The 21082-nt window shown below is 39.4% G+C and overlaps 1 protein-coding gene across 1 annotated transcript; it reads left to right on the forward strand.

Moving 5' to 3' along the window:
- Nucleotides 1-236: 236 nt before the first annotated feature.
- On the forward strand, nt 237-20938 carry LOC147170829 (HHIP-like protein 1). Its single transcript, XM_086081571.1, has 14 exons — nt 237-1381; nt 5917-6181; nt 7649-7928; nt 8229-8354; nt 8461-8604; nt 10798-10910; nt 11459-11599; nt 12189-12263; nt 12434-12560; nt 12647-12792; nt 13823-13904; nt 14259-14341; nt 16386-16610; nt 18664-20938. Exons 1-14 carry the CDS (start codon nt 1070-1072, stop codon nt 19404-19406), a joined length of 2862 nt encoding a protein of 953 aa, XP_085937697.1. The 5' UTR covers nt 237-1069; the 3' UTR covers nt 19407-20938.
- Nucleotides 20939-21082: the final 144 nt, after the last annotated feature.

The raw sequence follows: 21082 nt of genomic DNA on the forward strand, positions 1-21082 counted from the left end.
GAAGATGAAAACACGTTTCATAACAGCTACAATTTTGTCAATTCTAACAAACGCCACAGAACAGACACTAAAAAGCAAACCCGTGGTGCTCACTTTCCCAATAAAAGCGCACACAACTAATGCATAGCGACTCTATTTGCTTACAGAAGACACGTGCTGATTCATCAGCCTAACACGCGCGCACTCACTCACGCACGCACATATGTGAATGCGTCTGTCTGGAAATGACAGAGACAAGAGAGCAGGTCTGGGAATGCTGAGTGAGGAGGGTAGAAAATGAGGAGGGGGAGTTGGAAAGTTGCAACTTCAGGGCAACGTAGACCGCATGCTACGAGAAGGAATGCGTGTGTGTTTGTAGGCGAGCGGAGGGATAGAAGCGAGACGGGGACAGGAGGTGGAGGAAAGACGCAAAGAGGGGAGGGATCTCGAAAAAGGAGCTGCGGCGTGGCTCGATGCATGTCTGAATGAAAGGACCCTCTCTCCCCTGCTGTCCCTTCGCTAGCGAGCACATGTCCTGAGAAAACAAAAACAGGAACCGTCGTTTGCGAGACAGAAGGCTGAGGCAGCTTTCATTTCATTTGCAGCGCGATTTTGCGCCACATCTCGGCGGCTGCGTTGTATCCTTGCCATGCGGCGGCTTTCGCCAGGATCGCTTAGCATTCAGCAAATGTTTTGTTTTGGACAATTTCTCATGTGAGGGGAAAGAAACGTGTTTTTCTCAAGATTGAAGCTCAAGGAGACACATTCTGGGGACACACTGAGGACTTTTGTGGGCGACATCGATCACACATCACCTGGGCAGATGCCCAGCGGATTTTCAAAAGAAAGCACTGGAACTGGATCACTGGGACTTTTTTTTTTCCTTTCTGTTTTCTTTTTACTCTTAGAACAGCTTGTCAGGCAGGTGTGATATGTGAGCTGTCGGTCAATTTGCAAACAGGTGTGATGAGCGATGAGTATATGCTCTCATGACACCTGTTCACTTCACATCAAACACTTAGCATTGTCAAACTGACTCACTACAATACTAGCAAGTTAAGTCAAACCCTACTGAACTTTAAAAAAAAAAATGACTTTACCAAAATGCACCCTGAACCATCATTGGCTCCCAGGTTGGGACTTGCCGCCTCATCTCATGATTACCATGCTGCTGCTGCTCACCCAAGTGGAGTGGGGGTGCTGTCATCCTCAGTGTTTGGATTACAAGCCGCCGTTCGAGCCCCAGAAGCCACTGCGCTTCTGCAAGGAGTACGCCAAATTCGGATGCTGTGATGAGGAAATGGATCATCAGTTGTCAGTCAGGTTTTACACCATCATGCAGCACTTTGATCATTCTGGTTATGTCACCTGTGCAAGGTACATACGCAGCATCCTCTGCCAGGTAAGCATTTTATATATTGTGATGGATGACATCGGAAACTATATTATATTTTCTTCATTGGCTCTGTGAGCATACTACAAAGAAATAAAACACACGTTGTAATAAGCATGTAATAAGTATGTAATAGTTATTTATATAGAATATCAATAGTACGCAGCATTGTCTGCCAGGTGAGCATTTGATATATTGCGATTTTTGACTTCTAAAACAATGATAGTGATTATATTAACTGGCCCTATGATCATACTACAAATAAATACAACACACACATTGTAATAAGCATGTCATAAGCATAGTAATTTATGTAGATTATCAATAGTACACCACATTTGAATTCTGTGATGAGGAAAACGATCTTCAGTTATCAGTCAGGTTTTACTCCATCATAAAGCACTTTGATCATTCTGGTTATGTCACCTGTGCAGCATTGTCTGCCAAGTAAGCATTTAATATATTGTGATTGATGCCTTCTGAAACAATGATAGTGATTTTATTCATTGGCCCGATGATCATACTATAAAGAAATACAAGCCACAAAATAACATACATTGTACAACTTGTAATAAGCATGTAATACGCATGTAATAGTAGTTTAGCTAGAATAAATAAAAAGTTTAACCACCCATCCATTTTCTATGTTGCCATTATTAGGGTAAAATATTACATGGTCTGGTTGCCAGTCAATCATTGGACACATTAATAATGTTGATAATTTTGATAAGAATTAACAGTCACCTTCACACCTATGAGCAATTTAGAGTTTTCGATTAATCTAACCTAACAGAACTTGTAAACCCCACCCAGAAAGGCCGTATGCAAAGATTTCAACCCAGAACCTCAGACCTGTGAGGCAGACTTGCTAACCAAATCACTGTGCTGCCCCGAGTTTAAACATAAATTGATATACATTTTCATGCTTGCTTTAAAATGTGGTGTCTAGTTGACAAAAAATATACTGTATATTTTGTATATTACTGTATAGGCCATATTATAGTAAGAGAAATATGTAGCTTAATTACACATCAATTGCAATATATCCAAGCAAAACTAAGCATGCATCATCTTTCAAATGAGCTAAATACATTTTGTGTAACTTGTTATTGTCATATGAAAGAAACCACAACATACACATTCAGCCTCTTATGTAATGTTTCTCGGACATGCGTTGGTCTTTCAACTGCATGCGTTCATTCTCATTGGAGGGTTGAATGACCATATTAGCGTGCACGTTACTTTCAGTTCAGTGGCAGCAGACGCGGTCTGAATGGGTAGCACTTAAAGCTATTTTGAAAACAATGACTCACACTGCGCCAGTCTGCTGCAATTTCCTCGCCGAGGACTTGCAACCCTAATAAACAGCTGTCCATTTCCGCCTGGCTACATTTAGGTCTCTTTTCTGGCCTCAGTGGTCCTACACTGGAGCCTGACTTGCACTCCAACTCCCACGACTTGCTTCTTGGCACAGCCAGCCGCGACGCTAGTCCCGCCTCGCCGATTGCATAATTGGATCCTGGTTGTGCAACTCAGAACTGTAACCATATAATGTATAAGTGTGAATTAAAAGGTGCCTAGTGCAATTAAAGATTGGGCCATAAACCTCAGATAGGATTTAACACAGGAACTAAAAAGTGCATGACGTTAAGACAATGACATATCTTCTGACTCGTAAAGTATAGGTTTCTAACACTACGGTAATTACAGTCTACAGACGTGCTCTCAAAACATGAGGGGAGTGTTTCTGAAATGAATTGACAGTTACATTAGCAGTTCTTGAAAAAAAGAAATCAATGGCAAACACATAGTTATTTATTACTCAAACCTTTTTTTTGGTCAGTTATTGATGGCGACTTTAAAGAAGGCCCACTTAGGCCACTTCCTGGATACATTTCTTTTGATGAAGGCACTACACTGAGAGTCTTTGTTCCAAACAACACTGTGGGAACCTCCTGGCACTGATTTCAATGAGTGAGAGGGATCCTCCACACAAACTTCATGGACCAAACAAACATCCACATCCTCTTCTGGTCAGGGGACAGGATATTTTGAATTTCCTCCGTGAGGGATGAAGAAATCAAAGTAAAGATTCTAAATGAGATAACAAATACATTGCGCAGGAGATAAACTGATGTTGATACAACGGAAATAGAAACTTTTTATTATGGTTGGAGATATGTGTGCATGTGTTTATGTGTTTAAAATGGCCAGCCCTGAAAGGAAAATGATACCATAGAAGAGTTAATGCATATATTATAGCACAAACATTCAAAACTGTCTTGTGTGGATTTTGAGTATATTTCTTAAAAATTATTTTAAAAATAATAATTTCTTGTGAAAATGGAGGATAGTTCATATATATATAAATAAAGGCTGTCAGGCAATTACAATTTTTAATCGTAATTAATCAGATGACTTCAATAGTTAACTCGCGATTAATTACACATTTGACATCTGTTCTAAATGTACAGTAAAATGTGCAATCAAATATTTTTTTCATACTTGTTAACATAAAAGTGGAAACAAATGTTAAACTCATAGAAATATGGATGCAACTTTTATTCATTGATACAGTAATGTCATAATAATTCATAGAATTGAGTTAAAGTTAATAATAAGTGTGATATTGATTTGTGTTGAGGTCATTTTTCTTCCACTAGATGGCATAATTGCATTTGTAAGCCATTGGTGACAGCTCAGTGCATTTTTCTTTTCATATTAGAAGCTATGTAATTTTTAACATGAAGTAATTTGTGAAATTCTGCACATTTAAAAAATTGGTAAAATACACCTTGACGCCAATCTCCACAAATATATGCATTATTATTAAATTAACTCCTGCTAAATTTCGATGTGGATGTGTCTGCTGCATTGGAACTGGAATTCACCCAATACAGGCTTTCCAAGTAAGAGGCGGTCATTAATCGCACGTTAAAAAATTAGTGGCGTTAAAGGATCTTTAAATTAACTCTAAACCGATGCACTAATTATATATAAACACTTTGTGTCCAAATTTTTTAATGATAGACTGACATCTTTGTCTTGTGGAAGGGGAATGTGCTTTTGATCAAGGGGCCATAAATCTAAAAAATCTTCCGTCCACAACTCCCACACTGATAAAAAAAAAAATGTATCAGCTTTGATAGAAGGGGCATCAATGTAAAAAAAAATAAAAATAAAAGCTTCCCACGACACATATTCCATTTTTGGCTCATGTGAGATCATAAGCACTCTTAAGAACTCCAAATCTAAACATCAGTTGTAAACATGATCCAAACAAAACTGTGACGTGTTATACGCTAAAAATAAAGAAATAAATACAAAAATAAATGAAACAATAATAAACCCTATTCCATGATTCAAATTATGTCATTACGAAATAAAAAATAAATAAACTGGGGACGTAAACGCGCTCAGACGATGATACAATCTTGCTTTTCCATGGGCTAATAAATATGACAATGCACTTAAGCAAGAGTGTAATCAATCAGATGACAAGTTGACAACTCTGAAATATCGTTTATTTTATTTTTTTTATTGTCCAAAAAGGCAAGTCCACTTCACAGCCTCAACCACACTATGGTTCGGATTGTGCGCCTCCGTGTGCCTTTAGTTCACCATTCTGGGTGTGGTTGAGAGCGTGGTTTCGACTTAATAAGCGGCTGAACCTTGTCTTGGATCCATTTATACCATGCTACACTTACACAAGCGCAAACACACGCACGCACACACAAGCTGTATAACCAAAGGCCTGGCTGGACTTTGGTGAGGCAGCTGCAGGGGAATAAACACGCACGTCCTCTATTTATGTACGTTGCTAACTTTTACTCCTATATTGTCAAATGTACTCATGAATGCAGTGCTTATTTATTTTGTGCGAAGAAAGACGTCCAGATTGCCAAACCAGTATTATGATATTTTTATTTACAGAACTAAGGAAATCATATATGACTACATTAAGGCACAAAAATGTTAGTTAGAGCTTTTTTTTTAAATTATTTTTTAGTCCTCATTCAGTCTAGTGGAAAGAAAACATCCAAAATCAACATTTAGGTATTTCTCTGCCGTAGCTGTTTGCAGTGTTCTGTTTGCATAATTTAATATAAATAGCATAATAGAATCATTCATTAATTCATTGTTTTTGTAGCATGGAGCCAAGTTTTCTGATGCAAACTGATGACATCATTGAGTTAGCTGGAAAACAGCCGAAAAGCGGGTTGCTCTAAATAGACCACGTGGGTGAACCTCTCACGGAATGATTTGTTTTGACTTGATTCATTGAGTTCATTTGAAAGCGCCGACAAATACTATCAATAAAAGCCTGAATGCAGGAATAAATCTTAATTCCTTCATCTCAGAAATTAATCTTCAAATTTTGTGAGGAAAGTTTTAATACATATACTGCAGGTGGGGTACCTGCGGTTTCATTCAGATTGCAAGCTTCTTTTGTTTTTTGCAATAATGAGCTCGCTGTAAAAAAAAAAGACGAACTTTACAACGGTTGAGTAATTAATTAAACATCTATTTCTAACCCTGTGCAGGAGTGTTCGCCATATGCTGCCCACCTGTACGACGCAGAGGACGCAAACACACCCATGCGCATTTTGCCAGGACTGTGTGGCAACTATTGCAACGACTACTGGAACCAGTGTAGATACACACTGAGTCTCCTCCTGGAGGACCGAGGGAACCCAATGCACTATGCAAATCTGACCGCCACACTTGAGGAAGATCACAGACTGTTCTGTGAATTTCTGGAGCTCAAGGACCAACAGTACTGCTACCCTAATGTCTTGACAAATGAAGGTAAGTCAACACAAACGCAAGCACAGTAAGACTCAAACACGCATGAAATGTGGAAAGTGAATGAGGATCAAGTATCTTGTCCACGTTCCTGTAATTGAATCAAAACTAGTCCCTAAGCAGTACCTAGGGGCTGTCAATAAAAAAATAAAATAACAAACATAACATAAATCACTGATTGATATCCAAACGATCTTAATACGGTAAATGTCATGATATGAACCTCACGATACAATATTTATTACAATATCGTCGGGAGGTCACAATACTGTAAAAAAAAAAACCTCACGATATTGTTGAAAAAAAGAACAAGAAAAAGAAAAAGCTCATTTAAAAAAAGCACATTATTGTGTTTTTATACATAATAACTGCATTGACAAAGAAATAGGCTTGGCCAGTCATTTTATTGTCATGTGCTTCTAATGACTCAGCGGCGCAAATTATCATGGTCTATGTAGCTCTTCTTTTTTTTTAGAAATATATATGCCCGTATGACTGATTTATGGGAGTGATAACCGGTTGCAGTATGTTTGGTTAGAATATAGTTTTGTTTGGTTTTCTCTTTGGACTGTTTAATTTTGTTGTGTGGTCGAGGTTTCTGTAGAACAAAAAATACAAATAAAATAACCATGAAGAATTACATAGAAATGTTGCAACTATACAATGCTAATGAGTGGCTGATGTCATAATTTAACATATATAGGTAGTGATGGGAAAATGAAGCTTCATGAACCACTTTCAATATATTTTGACGCAGTGCAGTGGAAATGTAATCAATTTCCATTGACTAATATTGGTATACAAACACTTAATATTGAGGCTCTTGCTAATGCATGCTCATAATGTGAACTGAATCAATCTGGGGAGGAACTTAAACGTGTTACTTTCTCGTCATCTGGCCTTTAGCATGGGTCTTAAAGGTAAGGGGGCCAAAACATGCCTAATTAAAATTAAACTGTACTAATTAACTAACCGGCAGAGTGTGCTGGAACTGCACAAATGGAACATAACCTCACCTTCGATGTGCTGCTTTTAATATTGTGAGATGAATTGATGATGACGATATCGTGCACATTTTAATATTGCAATATCACAATATTGTTGTTATCGTGACATCCCTAATTTATGGTGCATTTCACACACGATGAAAAACCTCAATATGCTTCACGTACTGTAACTGAATGTGCAACATTGAATACTTACCTTGAAATACATTGATCATCTTTCAACCTGGATTTAAAAAATATTTATTAATTTATTTTATTCACTCTGATAACAAAGGATAGATACAAGCAATTAGGGGGATCGTTTTATACACAAGTACAGAGAATGAAAAAAAAAACTTTTAAATGTGATTTTTGTGGTATGTATTATACACATGTGCGTCTTATTCACATGATTTTATGTTAGTTCAAAATATCTTTGTAATATGCACACATCATTGATAGCTTGACACTTGTCCATCTGCAGAACTAAACGCTAACCTGGGTTTGGTTCGAGAGGACGCCGAGGGCTGTTTGGAGATATGCTTGCAGGAAGTTGCAAATGGGCTCCGGAACCCGGTGGCTATGGTCCACGCAGATGACGGAACGCATCGTTTCTTCGTGGCAGAGCAACTGGGCTACGTGTGGGTCTACCTGCCCAACGGCTCCAGGATCGATCGTCCCTTCCTCAACCTCACTCGGGCTGTCCTGACGTCACCTTGGGCCGGGGACGAGAGAGGTTTCCTGTGCATAGCCCTGCATCCAAGGTTGGTACTCTCACTTTTTTCACCGTCAAACACTGACAATTGAAAGAAATATGGCGCTATCCTCATATCTTGGAAAACTCGAATCTGTGGGAATTTTTGTCCATTCAATCAAGAACATTTGTGAAGTCATGTGTTGGACAGATGGGCCTGAATGACAAACTCTCTAATCCTTGTTCATCCCAAAGCTGTTAGATTGTGTTGACATTAAGTTCCAACTAAGTTCTTTGAAGTCCCACTTATTAAAAAAAAGGGGGGGAAAAAAAAAACCCTCCAGTGTGTAAGTTGTGTACTTACTTGTAGGTTCACCACTGTGAGGAAAGCGTATGTTTACTACTCGGTGTCCATCAAGAAGGAGGAGAGGATACGCATCAGCGAGTTCACACTGTCGGCACATGATGACAACCAACTTGACCACAACTCAGAGAGGTGGGGGCGGGGGGCTCTATTCTTTTGGGACATATTTGCACACTGTTTGCTGATCTGCATGCACAATTTTTTTCATTACGTCTCTTGTTTTCACAATTTGATGTAGAACCGTCCTGGAGCTGGTGGAACCAGCATCCAATCACAATGGGGGGCAGCTTTTGTTTGGCCACGATGGATATTTGTACATCTTCATTGGGGATGGTGGCCGAGCTGGGGACCCGTTCGGAAAATTTGGCAACTCGCAGAACAAGTGAGTATTACCAAATCATTGCGTGACTCACTAGGAGATCTACTGTATTTTTTTATGTTAGTAAAAACTTTAAAGTAAATACTTGTGCTTGATTTGACTTGATAACAAGACATATGACAGCTTCCTTTATTCTGTAGCAATGAATTTGATTATGCTTACGAACTGTAGGCCTCCCATACAAGTGCAGTTATTAACCACACCTAATAAAATCTCTTGTGAAACGTAGGCTGAGTTTACTGATCATGGAAGCTCTATTCGAAAGGATGCATTTGGATTTAAATGCAATTTGTCTCGCTGAATTCCAAATCAATATAAGCCCAAGTACAAGATCTCTATTTTTGTGCCCAGTCTAGCGCAATGCGTGTCTAAATCTGTGCAGAGGTAGGTTAGACCTTGTGCTGGTATTTTCAAGCATTCGCTAAAAGTGCTGATGCACTCGCCAAAAGGTGGGCATCATCATTGACAGGAATTGATGATTGACGGAAGTGCCCACCTCTGGTAAAAACCTGTGCTAAACAAATTATTCAAGTAACTTGGTGTGGCCACCCCTGAGGGGGCATGCAAAAAGTGACAAAAATAACCAATGTGCTTCACTCAACTCAACTCAACTCAATTTTATTTATAAAGCACTTTAAAACAAGCATTGCTGTATACAAAGTGCTGTACATGGAACAGAAATCGGTCATGCAGTAAAAATACCTAAAGAAAACAAAACAAATATTTTAAGTAAGTATACAAGTACATAAACTTTATATCAATAAATTAATGACAAGATGAAGGTAAATGAGTGAGTGAATAAATAAATAAATAAATAACTAAAGCATCAATTTCGTAACACTGAATACTAGTGATGGGAAAATGAAGCTTCATGAAGCACTTGTAACATTTTTTTACTCCTCTTGATGCCACTCTTGGTTGAAAGATGCAGTGGAAATGTAATCAATTTCCTTTGCACTAGCCTTTATATTTAAACCAAGAGCACCATCTAGGGGAGTCAAAAAATATCAGAAGTGCTTCATGAAGCTTCATTTTCCCATCACTACTGAATACAGCACAAAGACACCAAAAAGCACCAAAACAATGCTAAGTCTCATGGTGAGCCAAAAGCCGAAGAATACAGATTTTAAAAGTAGCCGGAGAGGGAGATTGCCTAATATTGAGCGGAAGGTCGTTCCAAAGGGAGGGACAGGCAACTGCAAAGGCTCGATCCCCTCTAAGCCTCCGCTTTGTCCTCGGTACCTCCAATTGTCTCTGGTCTGCTGACCCGAGGCAAAAAATAAAAAAATAAAAAATACAATTTGGGTGGAAGGCAAAAAATAAAAACAGTCATATGTTCACGCAATGAAAATTATGTCAGGGGACCATGACCTCATGTCTTATTAATGGACTTCCTAAAATGACTGCAGAGATAATTGCCTGTACCGTTTTAATAAACATTGTTACTCACCTTTGAAATCACATAAAAGCATGACTAGTAAATTAATAGACAGTTTCTTACGCCTGTTTTTATTCCCATACGTTACACTATGCAATTTAAAAACCAATGAATGCTATTAGATGTCATCACTCACTTTGATGAAGCCGTAGCGTCTCCAGGCGAAAGCAGGCAATGTGGCTCTGACTCATCTGCTCGTATTTAAAGAATAATGTCACGTAACACTTTCGTCATAAATAGCAACCAAAACAAGTACAGTATGTGTCGCGACTCACTCTTTAAATTACGCTCGTTTGAAATAAATAGACGTATTTCATCTTCATGCACTATAATCTTCAGTATTAATCTCTGTCTGGTGAAACCCTCCAATAAAAAAACATGAATGTAGCATCTTTTTAGTGGTTCGGTGATTGCAACCTGAAACCACGTCTCTTGACAGCTACAGTTTCGCTGTCTCTGAGTGGTTGTGTTGACACGCAGTTTAACTCCGTTGGGAATGAAGGAGGATACACTTGGCCAAGTCTAATATTGACACTACACATTGCGGGCTGCCACAGTTGTGAGGAGTTGTTGAGTTTACGGAGAAAAAAGGGCTACTAGAAGTGGTAGCTGCCATCTACTGAAGCCGATTTGATCATTCCATCCAGTTTGAGTTGATTGTTGCCGGGGTTGTTCAATGCAAGGGATGGCAAACACGTCTTGCAAAAATAGCAAAAATAAAACATCACACTCTATATTTTAACACTCTACCTTCATAGGTCAACACTCCTTGGCAAGGTGCTACGTGTTGATATTAACAACAACGATGATGGTGCCCCATACAGCGTCCCTTCAGACAACCCATTTCTAGGAGAGAAGGGGAGCCTCCCAGGTACATGCTTAACTCATTCAAACTCAAAAATGTGTTAAAACTATTTTTTAATACTTTGTCTTTCACTCCCAAAAACGTGTTTTTATGTTGTTGTTTTTTACGCAAGAGCATACAGAAGGCTTTGATGCAGCTTCTGGCATGAAGAGATGGCTTAAAGAAACTCTAGTTATTACAAAAAATGGCCATCAGGTGGCAGCAGAGTATAAGAGATCAGCTAGTGCCGTGTTGCAACAAGCTCTCTTTGCCAATGTTTTTAACAGGTTTGTGAATAATGATGACACTTAGCTATATTCCAATGCTAAGAACTTTTTTCCTGATGAAAGAAGAGACTCTAATCTAACTTTTGGTAGGTTCCATGTTTTATAGCCAAATATCACAATATTCTATGGGCCTTGCAAAATCGGTCAAAATCCAGTAAAACAGCCGGGAGCGAAGGAGGTTGCTTCAGTGAAATTAGCTGAGAGTGATTGAGTTAACAGTCTTACACTAATTTTACAAACATTTTGTTGCATAGCTCCATTCATTTGTGTGTAAATGTCCCCTTGTAGAGATTTACGCGTTTGGTGTGCGCAACATGTGGCGTTGCTCTATTGACCGTGGAGACCCAAGGACAGGCTCTGGTCGAGGCCGGATGTTTTGTGGTGATGTTGGGCAGAACAAATATGAGGAAATAGACCTCATACTTAAAGGTACATCGATTTTTTTCCCCCTTCGATTGGTATCCAAATCATAGCTCTGTCTAAAAAAGTGCTCACAGATATTAACAAATTTATCAGACCACCATACACGATTAAAGATTAAGTCAATCCTTAAACATGTATTGAAAATAATATGCTATATGTGTGAATTGATATTAAATTTGTGGAATATGAGTTATGCGGCAAAATCCAGCTGTTTTTAGCCATCTTAGGGGGTGGCCATTTTGCCACTTGCTGTTGAGTGAAGGTGACGACCAATCACAGCTCACCTGTTTTCTGAAGCTGCGCTGTGATTGGCTGTTACCTGAGACCTGAGCAGCTGTGATGTCATTTTCACTCGACAGCAAATGGCAAAATGGAGGCCTTCTGATACTGATAAAAACTGCTGGATTTTGCAGCTAAACTCAAATTCCACTAACACAATTTCAACCAAAATACAGTATTCAGACTCGCGGAGCTGCATTGAACATATTATTGGCAAGAATTTTGGGGGAGGAGTTTTGACTTCCTCTTTCAGGTTTTTCATTATGAAGTGTGATTTCAAAGAACATGTTCAATTACCAATGCCATGTGTTTGAAGGAGGCAATTACGGATGGAGGGCAAAAGAAGGCTTCAGCTGCTACGATCGCAGACTTTGTCGCAACTCATCGCTGGGTGAGGCAATTTTATTTAACGTTTTATGTTGTTTACTTGTACAGCGCTGCGCAGAAAGTTGCTGCAAAATCATTGAGAAGTTTTACATTGATACTAAATATGGCGCTCTAAAAAACACTCCAAATCATTCAATTCAATTCAATAACAATGATGTGCTGTTTGTTCCGTAGATGACATCTTGCCTATCTTTGCCTACCCCCATAAGTTGGGAAAATCAGTGACGGGGGGATACATCTACAGAGGTTGCCAGATGCCCAATCTGAATGGACTCTACATCTTTGGGGACTTCATGAGTGGGTGCGTACTTCTGCCGTGCTTGCACGTAGAAACGTTGCTGCAGCTCTTATTACAGCCATTTGAATATGTGTGTCGTTGGTTCCCAGGCGCCTGATGTCCTTGAAGGAGGATGTGGCAAAAGGTGAATGGCAGTACAACGAAATCTGTATGGGACGAGACCAGACCTGCAGCTTCCCCAAACTCATCAACAGCTACTATAAATACATCATTTCTTTTGCAGAGGATGAGGCGGGTAAGGATTCCGTTTCTGGTTATTTGTAGACTGGTCTACGGAAGATTATAAACTAAAGTAGGATTGCAGTTTTCCCTCAGCCCTATACAGCAAGGACATGTGGTCTGATCCGCTACATTACACTTTTGTTTCAAGTCGTAGCACTCTTGCCTGGAATCAGTGCCAAAAATCAAACTCGCTTCTTACTCGAATCAGTTATTTATTGTACATTTCCTGAAAAATGATTCGTAGTCTAATAAATGAAAAATATAATTGAATCCAAATATTAAATTCAAGCTCATTCAAGCATATCAGAATGTACCTACATCGGCCCTTAGACATAGCATCTCAACCCATTGAAAGGTATTCCTTTTTAGTTTACAATAATACTTTAACCTCCAGGGTCACACACTGTACCATGGCCAAAGACAGAACCCAGGTCGTTATTTTCTCTTTTGTCCAATTTTAAATCCATCCCCGTTGCGTTGTACTAGCCTGTAGCCTCGACCTAGGTAGTGCTAAGCTCGTTCGTCTCAGCGCCGGCCAGCGTCCACGTTTGCAAACTCTCATTTGTTTGTTGCTGGGATGGCGCGAGAGGCCAACAGCGAGGCAGCAGCCAAATATTGCCGTTGCTATAGCAGGCCGAATATTCCAATACACACACACACATACACACACACACAAGTTTGTTTTACTGTCTTTGTGGAGCCATCTCATTGACAAAATGCATTTCCTAGCCCCTTCCCCTAACCCCAACCATCAAAAATTATTGCCTACCCCTATTCCTTACCCTAACCTCACCCATAACCGCTATATGGTGTAGATAAAGCACTATATGAAAAGCAGTCCATAATAATTACATATTTGGTGGTCAAAAACTTCGATTTTTACTGGACTATAATAATAATATATTATATGCTGGGTCATATGTAAGTGGATTAATAACTCATTTATCTAACAACAAAGCCATCGGTACAAACAGTAAATACTTTGTTTTTTTGTCTTCAAATGTTTTAGCATATTTTTGTCTCACTCGTTCCTCTCCATTAAGGTGAATTGTACTTCCTTGCCACGGGTTCCCCAAGTGCAACAGCCAGAGCAGGAATTATCTACAAAATAGTGGATCCCTCCAGGTGAGCACTGTCACACACCTGCCATTTCACTTTCAGCTGTGAGTCTACGACCACATTTTGCGCATGGAATGACAACTCCTTGTTTTTGGTATCAAACTAAAAAGTCTCGTGTTTTTCAGCTACAATGTGTCAACAAGAAACAAAAACAATCAATAACAAAAAAAAAATCCACTATTTAGTGAACTTCAAGGACAGATTTAACCACATTGTTTCAGTTAATAATAATAATAATAATAATAATAATAATAATAATAATAATAATAATAATAATAATAATAATAATAATAATAATAATAATAAATGAAAATCGCTCAATATACATAGTTTACACAATTGTCTTCATCTTTCTCACAGGCGAGCAGCACCAGGTAGATGTGCCATCAAGCCCTCCCCAGTAAAGATAAAGGGAAAACTTTTTCACTTCTATCCCAAAGAAGGTAAGATAAACCTGCAATACTCACATATGCTTTTCACCCACTAAATCCTTCAATACTTTTTATCTTAAATGGTAATTTTATCTTACAGCACTTTTTGGTTTGATTGAGTTCTATTCCGAAAGGACGCCAGTATTCGTTTCAGGTTGAATTAGAATCATCCCACTTTTTAGTCACCCTTGTATTTGGTGTCGGTGGCAGTGCAAGGCAAAGCTAGGTACTTTGCTGTCCATTAATTAGTCAATAGATAGTGATGCCATTTTTCTGTTTCAGACCGATACCAGTACGAGTACTCAACTCTCACCAATACCAATACCAACTACCAATACCACTTTTACTTTTGATACATAAAATTTAGGGATAGACCGATAATCGGCCCGGCAGATATTCAGTATTTTAGAATATCGGCCTCTTTTTTTGTTTTGATAGCCGATAAAAAACGGTTATTTTTGCTCCAATGGGCACTTTTCTCCTCCGTATGCTCTGAGTCAGCGACTGTTGACTCCCTGCACCATTGGCCCGCCCACAGCACTATCTGATTGGTTGCTCGTGCAGTGCTAACAGCCAAAAAGCAGCAATTAACGGCTATTAGGTTAGCAGCAGGCTTTTTAGCGGTTATGTGGGAGTTATCCCAGGGTTAGCGTGTGGGTGAACAATTAGCCCACGAGCTAACAGTTAGCTCGCGAATTAGCAGCTATTTGGGAGTTAGCGTGCGTGGGAATGGTTAGCCCGCGAGCTAACCGTTAGCTCTCGAATTAGCGGCTATTAGCCCGCAAGCTAACTGGCTAGCTCGCGAATTATGGCTATTAGGTTAGCCCGTGAACTAACGGTTAGCTCGCGGGCTAACCTAATAGCAGTTTTTTAGCGGCTATTTGAGAGTTATCCCAGGGTTAGCATGTGGGTGAATGGTTAGCCCGCGAATTAGTGGCTATTTGGGAGTTGACATTAAAGCTGATGGCAAACAAAAAACCTTTCACATGTTGCAAACCACAATAGCTGTTTAATAAACATGTGCTTGAAGGCATTTAAGCAGCCAAGTGCTGGAGTTTTTATTATTATTTTATTATGAAAATTTTTTACACCAACTTTTTATTTTTCCTGCAAATGTATATCGACTCCAAATATCGGTTATCGGCTTCCCTGACTACAGATAATCGGTATCGGCCCTGAAAAAAGCATATCGGTCTATCTCTAATCAAATTCCCCCCACCGCAAAGAATGACAGATCATTTTAAAGAAAGATCTATACATCCCAACATTGTTTTTTTTCTTTAAAATTGCATGAAATTAATAGCAATTTTCTATTCTTCTAATTTCTAGTTTCTGATCGTAAAACGGCCACAAGAGGGTGGCCGATACTGGTATCGGCCACTGTCGTGAGTACCGATACCTTGAAATAAGGCCGGGTATGAGCCCGATACCAACACCTGGTATCGATACTCGCCCATCCCTACTGTAATTGTCTGTCTTCTTCAGGGACGGCGCTACACCGGGGCTACGGGGTGCTGTAGCCCCGTCAGAAATCTGTGTAGCCCCAGTCAAGCCCCTCTGGCATTTTACGTGATAATCTAAAATATATTTATAAATTGTTTTCTCAGCCCCCACTATGTTTCGGTCAAGCCCCCCTTTAGCCCCGGGAGGGAAAAATTCCTGGAGCCGTGCCTCGCCTTCTTCCAGGTTACAGCGTAACTATTTTAATGGGTAGAATCAATGCTGGATTTCTGCTCCAGGTACTGTCAGCACTTGCACTGCACTGTGTCATATTTCTTTTCTCAGTTTGAAAAATTGTTGTTGCTGACATGGTATGACGTCACTACTTAAGAACCTGATGCAGCTAGCGCAAAATAACATCACACCTTCACACTTCAAGCAAGTATAATGAGCACATCTGAGTTGCAACGTGTCAAACTGATGTGCATATTTGAGTGGAAATGCATCAAAAGATCTAAATAAGCCAAATTGTGTAATCAATCTATCCAAGTAGGAAAGTATATTATACCACCCAGTCAATAACTGTGTCCCAATTTATTGCTTTTATTTTGGGCAGAATTCGTCATCGATAAGAGACCGATGACCACGCCCGTGCCCACGACAATCACAAGAAAAATTCCACCAACACGAAAAACAACAAGAAAAACTACAACTCTGTCACCAAGAACAAGAAAAGCCTCGTCCCCTCCATCAACACCTGCACCTACGAGAAAACAAAAAAGGACGCCCCCACCAACAATAAGAACAACACCGGCCACTGTGGTCAAAGCTACACCCACCGGTAGGCTTACTGGTACACCCGTCTACCAAAACAAGTCCATTGTTAGGACTAACATTCAATCCACCAGTCGAGCTGCTCACATCAGTGTCACACCGGACATTTTTTTCTGCACCACTTTAATTTTACTCTATATTTTAAGACGCTAATAGTTATTTACATGGCCTAAGTCAACCCAAAAATGTCTTTACAATAATGTTCTATGCAGACTCACTAGTCTAAACAACATTCTGATTAATATTGTCTTTATTTATCATATTTTTTGTTAGATGAATTAAGCAGCCTAATCCACCAGTTTTTATCCATCTCAAGGGGCGGCCATTTTGCCACTTGCTGTAGACTGAAAATGACATCACAGTTGCTCAAGGCTCAGGTAACCACCAATCACGGCTCATCTGTTTCAGTTGACAGCAAGTGGCAAAATGGCCGTCCCTGAGATGAATCTAAACAGGTGGATTTAGCTGCCTAATATTATCATATTCCGCAAATGCAATATTAATCAGAATGCCTTGTTAAGACTTTTTGGGGCACATACAACATATTATTGTAATGAAATTGTTTGGGTTGACTTCCTATTTAAAGTTTAAAATGTTAGTTGTTTGCAATTGCTGTCTTGCTTACAAATAACCGAAAGATCAAGATCAACAAATCTCAGACACCTATTCCAGGGATATATTTATATTTATAAAGTAAACTATGATTTAATATGAATAGTTCGAGTTCTTTAAAGCTGTATCGCACATGATTTTTTAAATGATATATTCTTAGGACCTATTTTTAATTTTACTTTCTAGTTTTTGCTTGTGATTTAATGTGTTTTAGGGTAGATTTGAAATGATCATGACTCAAATCTGATGACGTATATCAGAGGGTATATCCATATTGCACAGAATGTTATGAACTTAAGCTTTACATGTTTTATATATAATTGAATGACTTTAAATTATTTCAGTTGAACTGATATATCTTAATGTAGAATAATGGATTTTAAAGTCCCTGTAAAGCAGTGCTTCTCAATGATTATGTTTTTGTTATGCCCACCAGGAAGAAGAAAATATTTTGTGCTCCCCAAACTCTTTGCTGTGACTATAAATAGTAACATTTGTCTATAAAATAGTTTTAAGATAAAAATTTGTTTTTTTTTAATTTGTTGTAAGTAGACCTCTGCAGAGGACTTTATACTTCTTCTCTGACAATGAGAGCATCACTGCCACCTAATGTAGTGGATGTGCAATTACACGTTATTCAAGTACTGCAAAAAAAAAAGTTCCATGAAAACCGATGTCGTCTAAATTTGACACAGCACAGCAAAGAGTGTTATCAAAATTGCTCAAGTTCCCTGAAAAATCATCAAGCATATAAAATGAGGCTTCAAAATCGTGAAAAATGAAGCTGCTCGTTCAGCTCTCGCTGAATGCCTTGAAACCACACCCTCCTCAACTGTCAAGTGTCAATCACATTCCATTGCAACAACAGTAGCAAATCTCTGAATTCCTTTTACAGGGTCTTTAAAATATATTTGTCACTTTTCTTTTCACGTAACTCAACAAGACAATCACAGACATGTAATTCTACTAAAAAGCCATTTTCATTTTCATTATTCAATATTCTTAACGTTCAGTCAGAACTATTATGGTTTGCACAAAATTAATATTCAACTGCATTGTTTTCCAATGATTATAATTTATTTGTTCTGATGATAAAGCAAGGTGTTGTAGTGGATGTGCTGTATAATTGCAGTGTAAATGCCACTTAACGGTGTGCTAACCTTTGGCTGGTACACGAGTCGCAATCATGTTGTCTACATTGTGCCTTTTTTCATGTCGAGATTTGCACTACTTTAATTTAAATCAATTACATTGGCATTATTCATATGGAATAAATGTTTCTGCATCAGCCTCAGTTTGGACAATGATCCTTGTGTGTCTGTGTTTACGGGTTTCCTTCAACTGTGCTACTTTGAAGAGCGTCAATGAGGTGCGATGGTAACGATCGAGGATTTATTTTTGAAACTACCAGTATTCGAGTAAAGAGGGTGATTCTGTCTCTCCCTCAGGTTATCGCTCGGCTGTCTACACCACAGCCTCGTCCACCGCTTCGACAAGGAGACACATGAGACCCCCTCAACCGCACCCGACTCCCACTTCGCGACCATTAACCCTCCCGCATCCTCCTCCTCCTCCTCCTCTGTCCACAAAGCAACCCTACAAGCCTGTGACCACTGCACGGTATCCTGAGCATCCAAGGAGGTGGACAACCCCGCGGCCACCATATTGGAACCCAAAGCCCACTCCCTATGTACCCCAGAGAACCCTGATAAATACCACTCAGACAAAAACACAGGAGGGGAAGCTCACGTTAGGAGAGAAGACGGACAACACAGAGGGGCATGAAGGAAACCAAGTGAATAAAAGCCCAAGAGGAGGAAGCAGAGGTTACGGTTTCAAAAGAATAAGAGGAAGTGGAAGGATGCGCGTCGGCTCGGTCCGTCTGGTAAGCGCAGACGGTCTATCGGACCGAGGCCGAGTTGAGATCTTTATCCGTGGGGAGTGGGGGACGGTGTGCGACGACCTTTTCACCACGAAGGCGGGCACGGTAGTGTGTCGACAGCTCGGTTTCGGGACGGCGCTGGCTATTATGAAGAGGGCCGGGCTGGGCCAGGCGGATAGCAGCGTCAGGATCTACTTGGACGACGTGGAGTGTGAGGGCGGGGAGAGGACGCTGCTTGAGTGCAAGCGGTCCAGAGTTGGCAAGCACAACTGTTCGCACGCAGAGGATGTGGGGGTGATCTGTGGTTAGCCTCGGTACGAAGACGAGGAAAGTACTGTAGATATACTGTACTTAAGGAGTCCAAAACTGCTAGAAAGTTTAACCAGATAAATATTATATACTGTATGTTGTCACAATCATTCCGCTTCTTTTAAAGAGGAAGTCACCCCCCCCCCCCCATTCCCCCCCAAAAATTATTGACATTTATATGTTCTATGCTGCCCTACTAGTCTAAATACGATTTTCTGGTTAATATTGCGTTAGTGGAATATGAGTTTATCAATATCAGAAAGCGGCCATTTTGCCACTTGCTGTCAAGTAAAAATGACATCCCAGTTGCTTAGGTCTCAGGTAACAACCAATCACAGCTCAGCTTCAGAAAACAGGTGAGCTGTGATTGGTCATTGCCTGAGCCCTGAGCAACTTCAGTCGACAGCAAGTGGCAAAATGGCTGCCCCCTGGGATGGATAAAAACGGCTGGATTATGCTGCATAACTCTGAAATATTAATCAGAATGTCAAGTTTAGACTGGTGAGCTGACATATAACATTTTATTGTCATAAAATGTTTAAGGTTGACCATACTTTACACTGGCAGGTCATGCATGTGGTACCTTAATTCACCTTTTAATACCGCCACTAGTATCAGATCACAATTAGAGAATCATTAAAACCATCTTAAAAAAAAAAAAAGCAGTATAACTGCACACAACTGTGACAAGTTCACAATATATACCATAAATAATCACCATAAATTCTGATGATTTGTTATTGAGCATCGATCACTTCAGACACGCTTTTCTCATCCAAGTTGGCAACAGCAAGTTTTGTCCGAGCCAACTAATCAGGAAATGTAAAAATGCCGACATCATCGCGAACCAGCTAGCTGGCCTCGTGAGAACAAATTTGAACCTGATTGATTAAGCAGTCGCATATTGTTGAAGTTAAAGTTACATGGGCTAGCGGTACTTGAGTTGATTCCAGATTGACATGGCAGCACAAGGAAGACATCTGAGAGCACAAAACAAATGTTACATCCACATACATGAACTAGGAGCAGTGCAGCAAAGAGAAATGCAACTAAATAAACACAAAAGACTGTTAAGGAATAAATGAATACAATCTAATAGGACAAATATTAGAATTATGGTTTTACAGTAAATGTAGGTCAGTGTTTCTTTTAGCGTTGACCCTGACTTCTCACCACTGGCTGACAAAGGCTCAAAGGGCATCTTTAAATGATACTGATAACAAACATGACAAATACAGTTTGTTGCCAATAATGTAGTAATGAATAAAATCCAATATATTCATTTTTAACCGCCAGCAGTATCTACAGGTTTGAGTTGAGTTATTTGTCAGATCTCTTTACAGGAAGAAGTACAACGCTGGTTTACAGTCAAATGTTATCTGGGATGATATTTGTATTTTTTTCAAATGTATTTTTTCAGCAGGACTATCTTTTGACAGTTATCTGATGTTATATTGTGTTATAGGTGCTATACAAAATTCAAGGAAAAGGAAAATGCTGGACATTCTGTATTTTGAATGTAATTTACTGAGCAATGAGTGTTTGTGATGTTAATAAAGATAACTGCAAAATGTATCTCTTTTTCTCTTGTATGTTTGTTTATTCTGAAGTGTTATAAAATGGTATCAAATAAAAATAAAAATCACTATTTGGGCTTAAGTCCCTTGTGTGGTGAT

This window comes from Leptonotus elevatus, chromosome 7 (assembly GCF_054856555.1).
Source record: "Leptonotus elevatus isolate MCC_2025b chromosome 7, RoL_Lele_1.0, whole genome shotgun sequence".
NCBI classification, from domain to species: domain Eukaryota; kingdom Metazoa; phylum Chordata; class Actinopteri; order Syngnathiformes; family Syngnathidae; genus Leptonotus; species Leptonotus elevatus.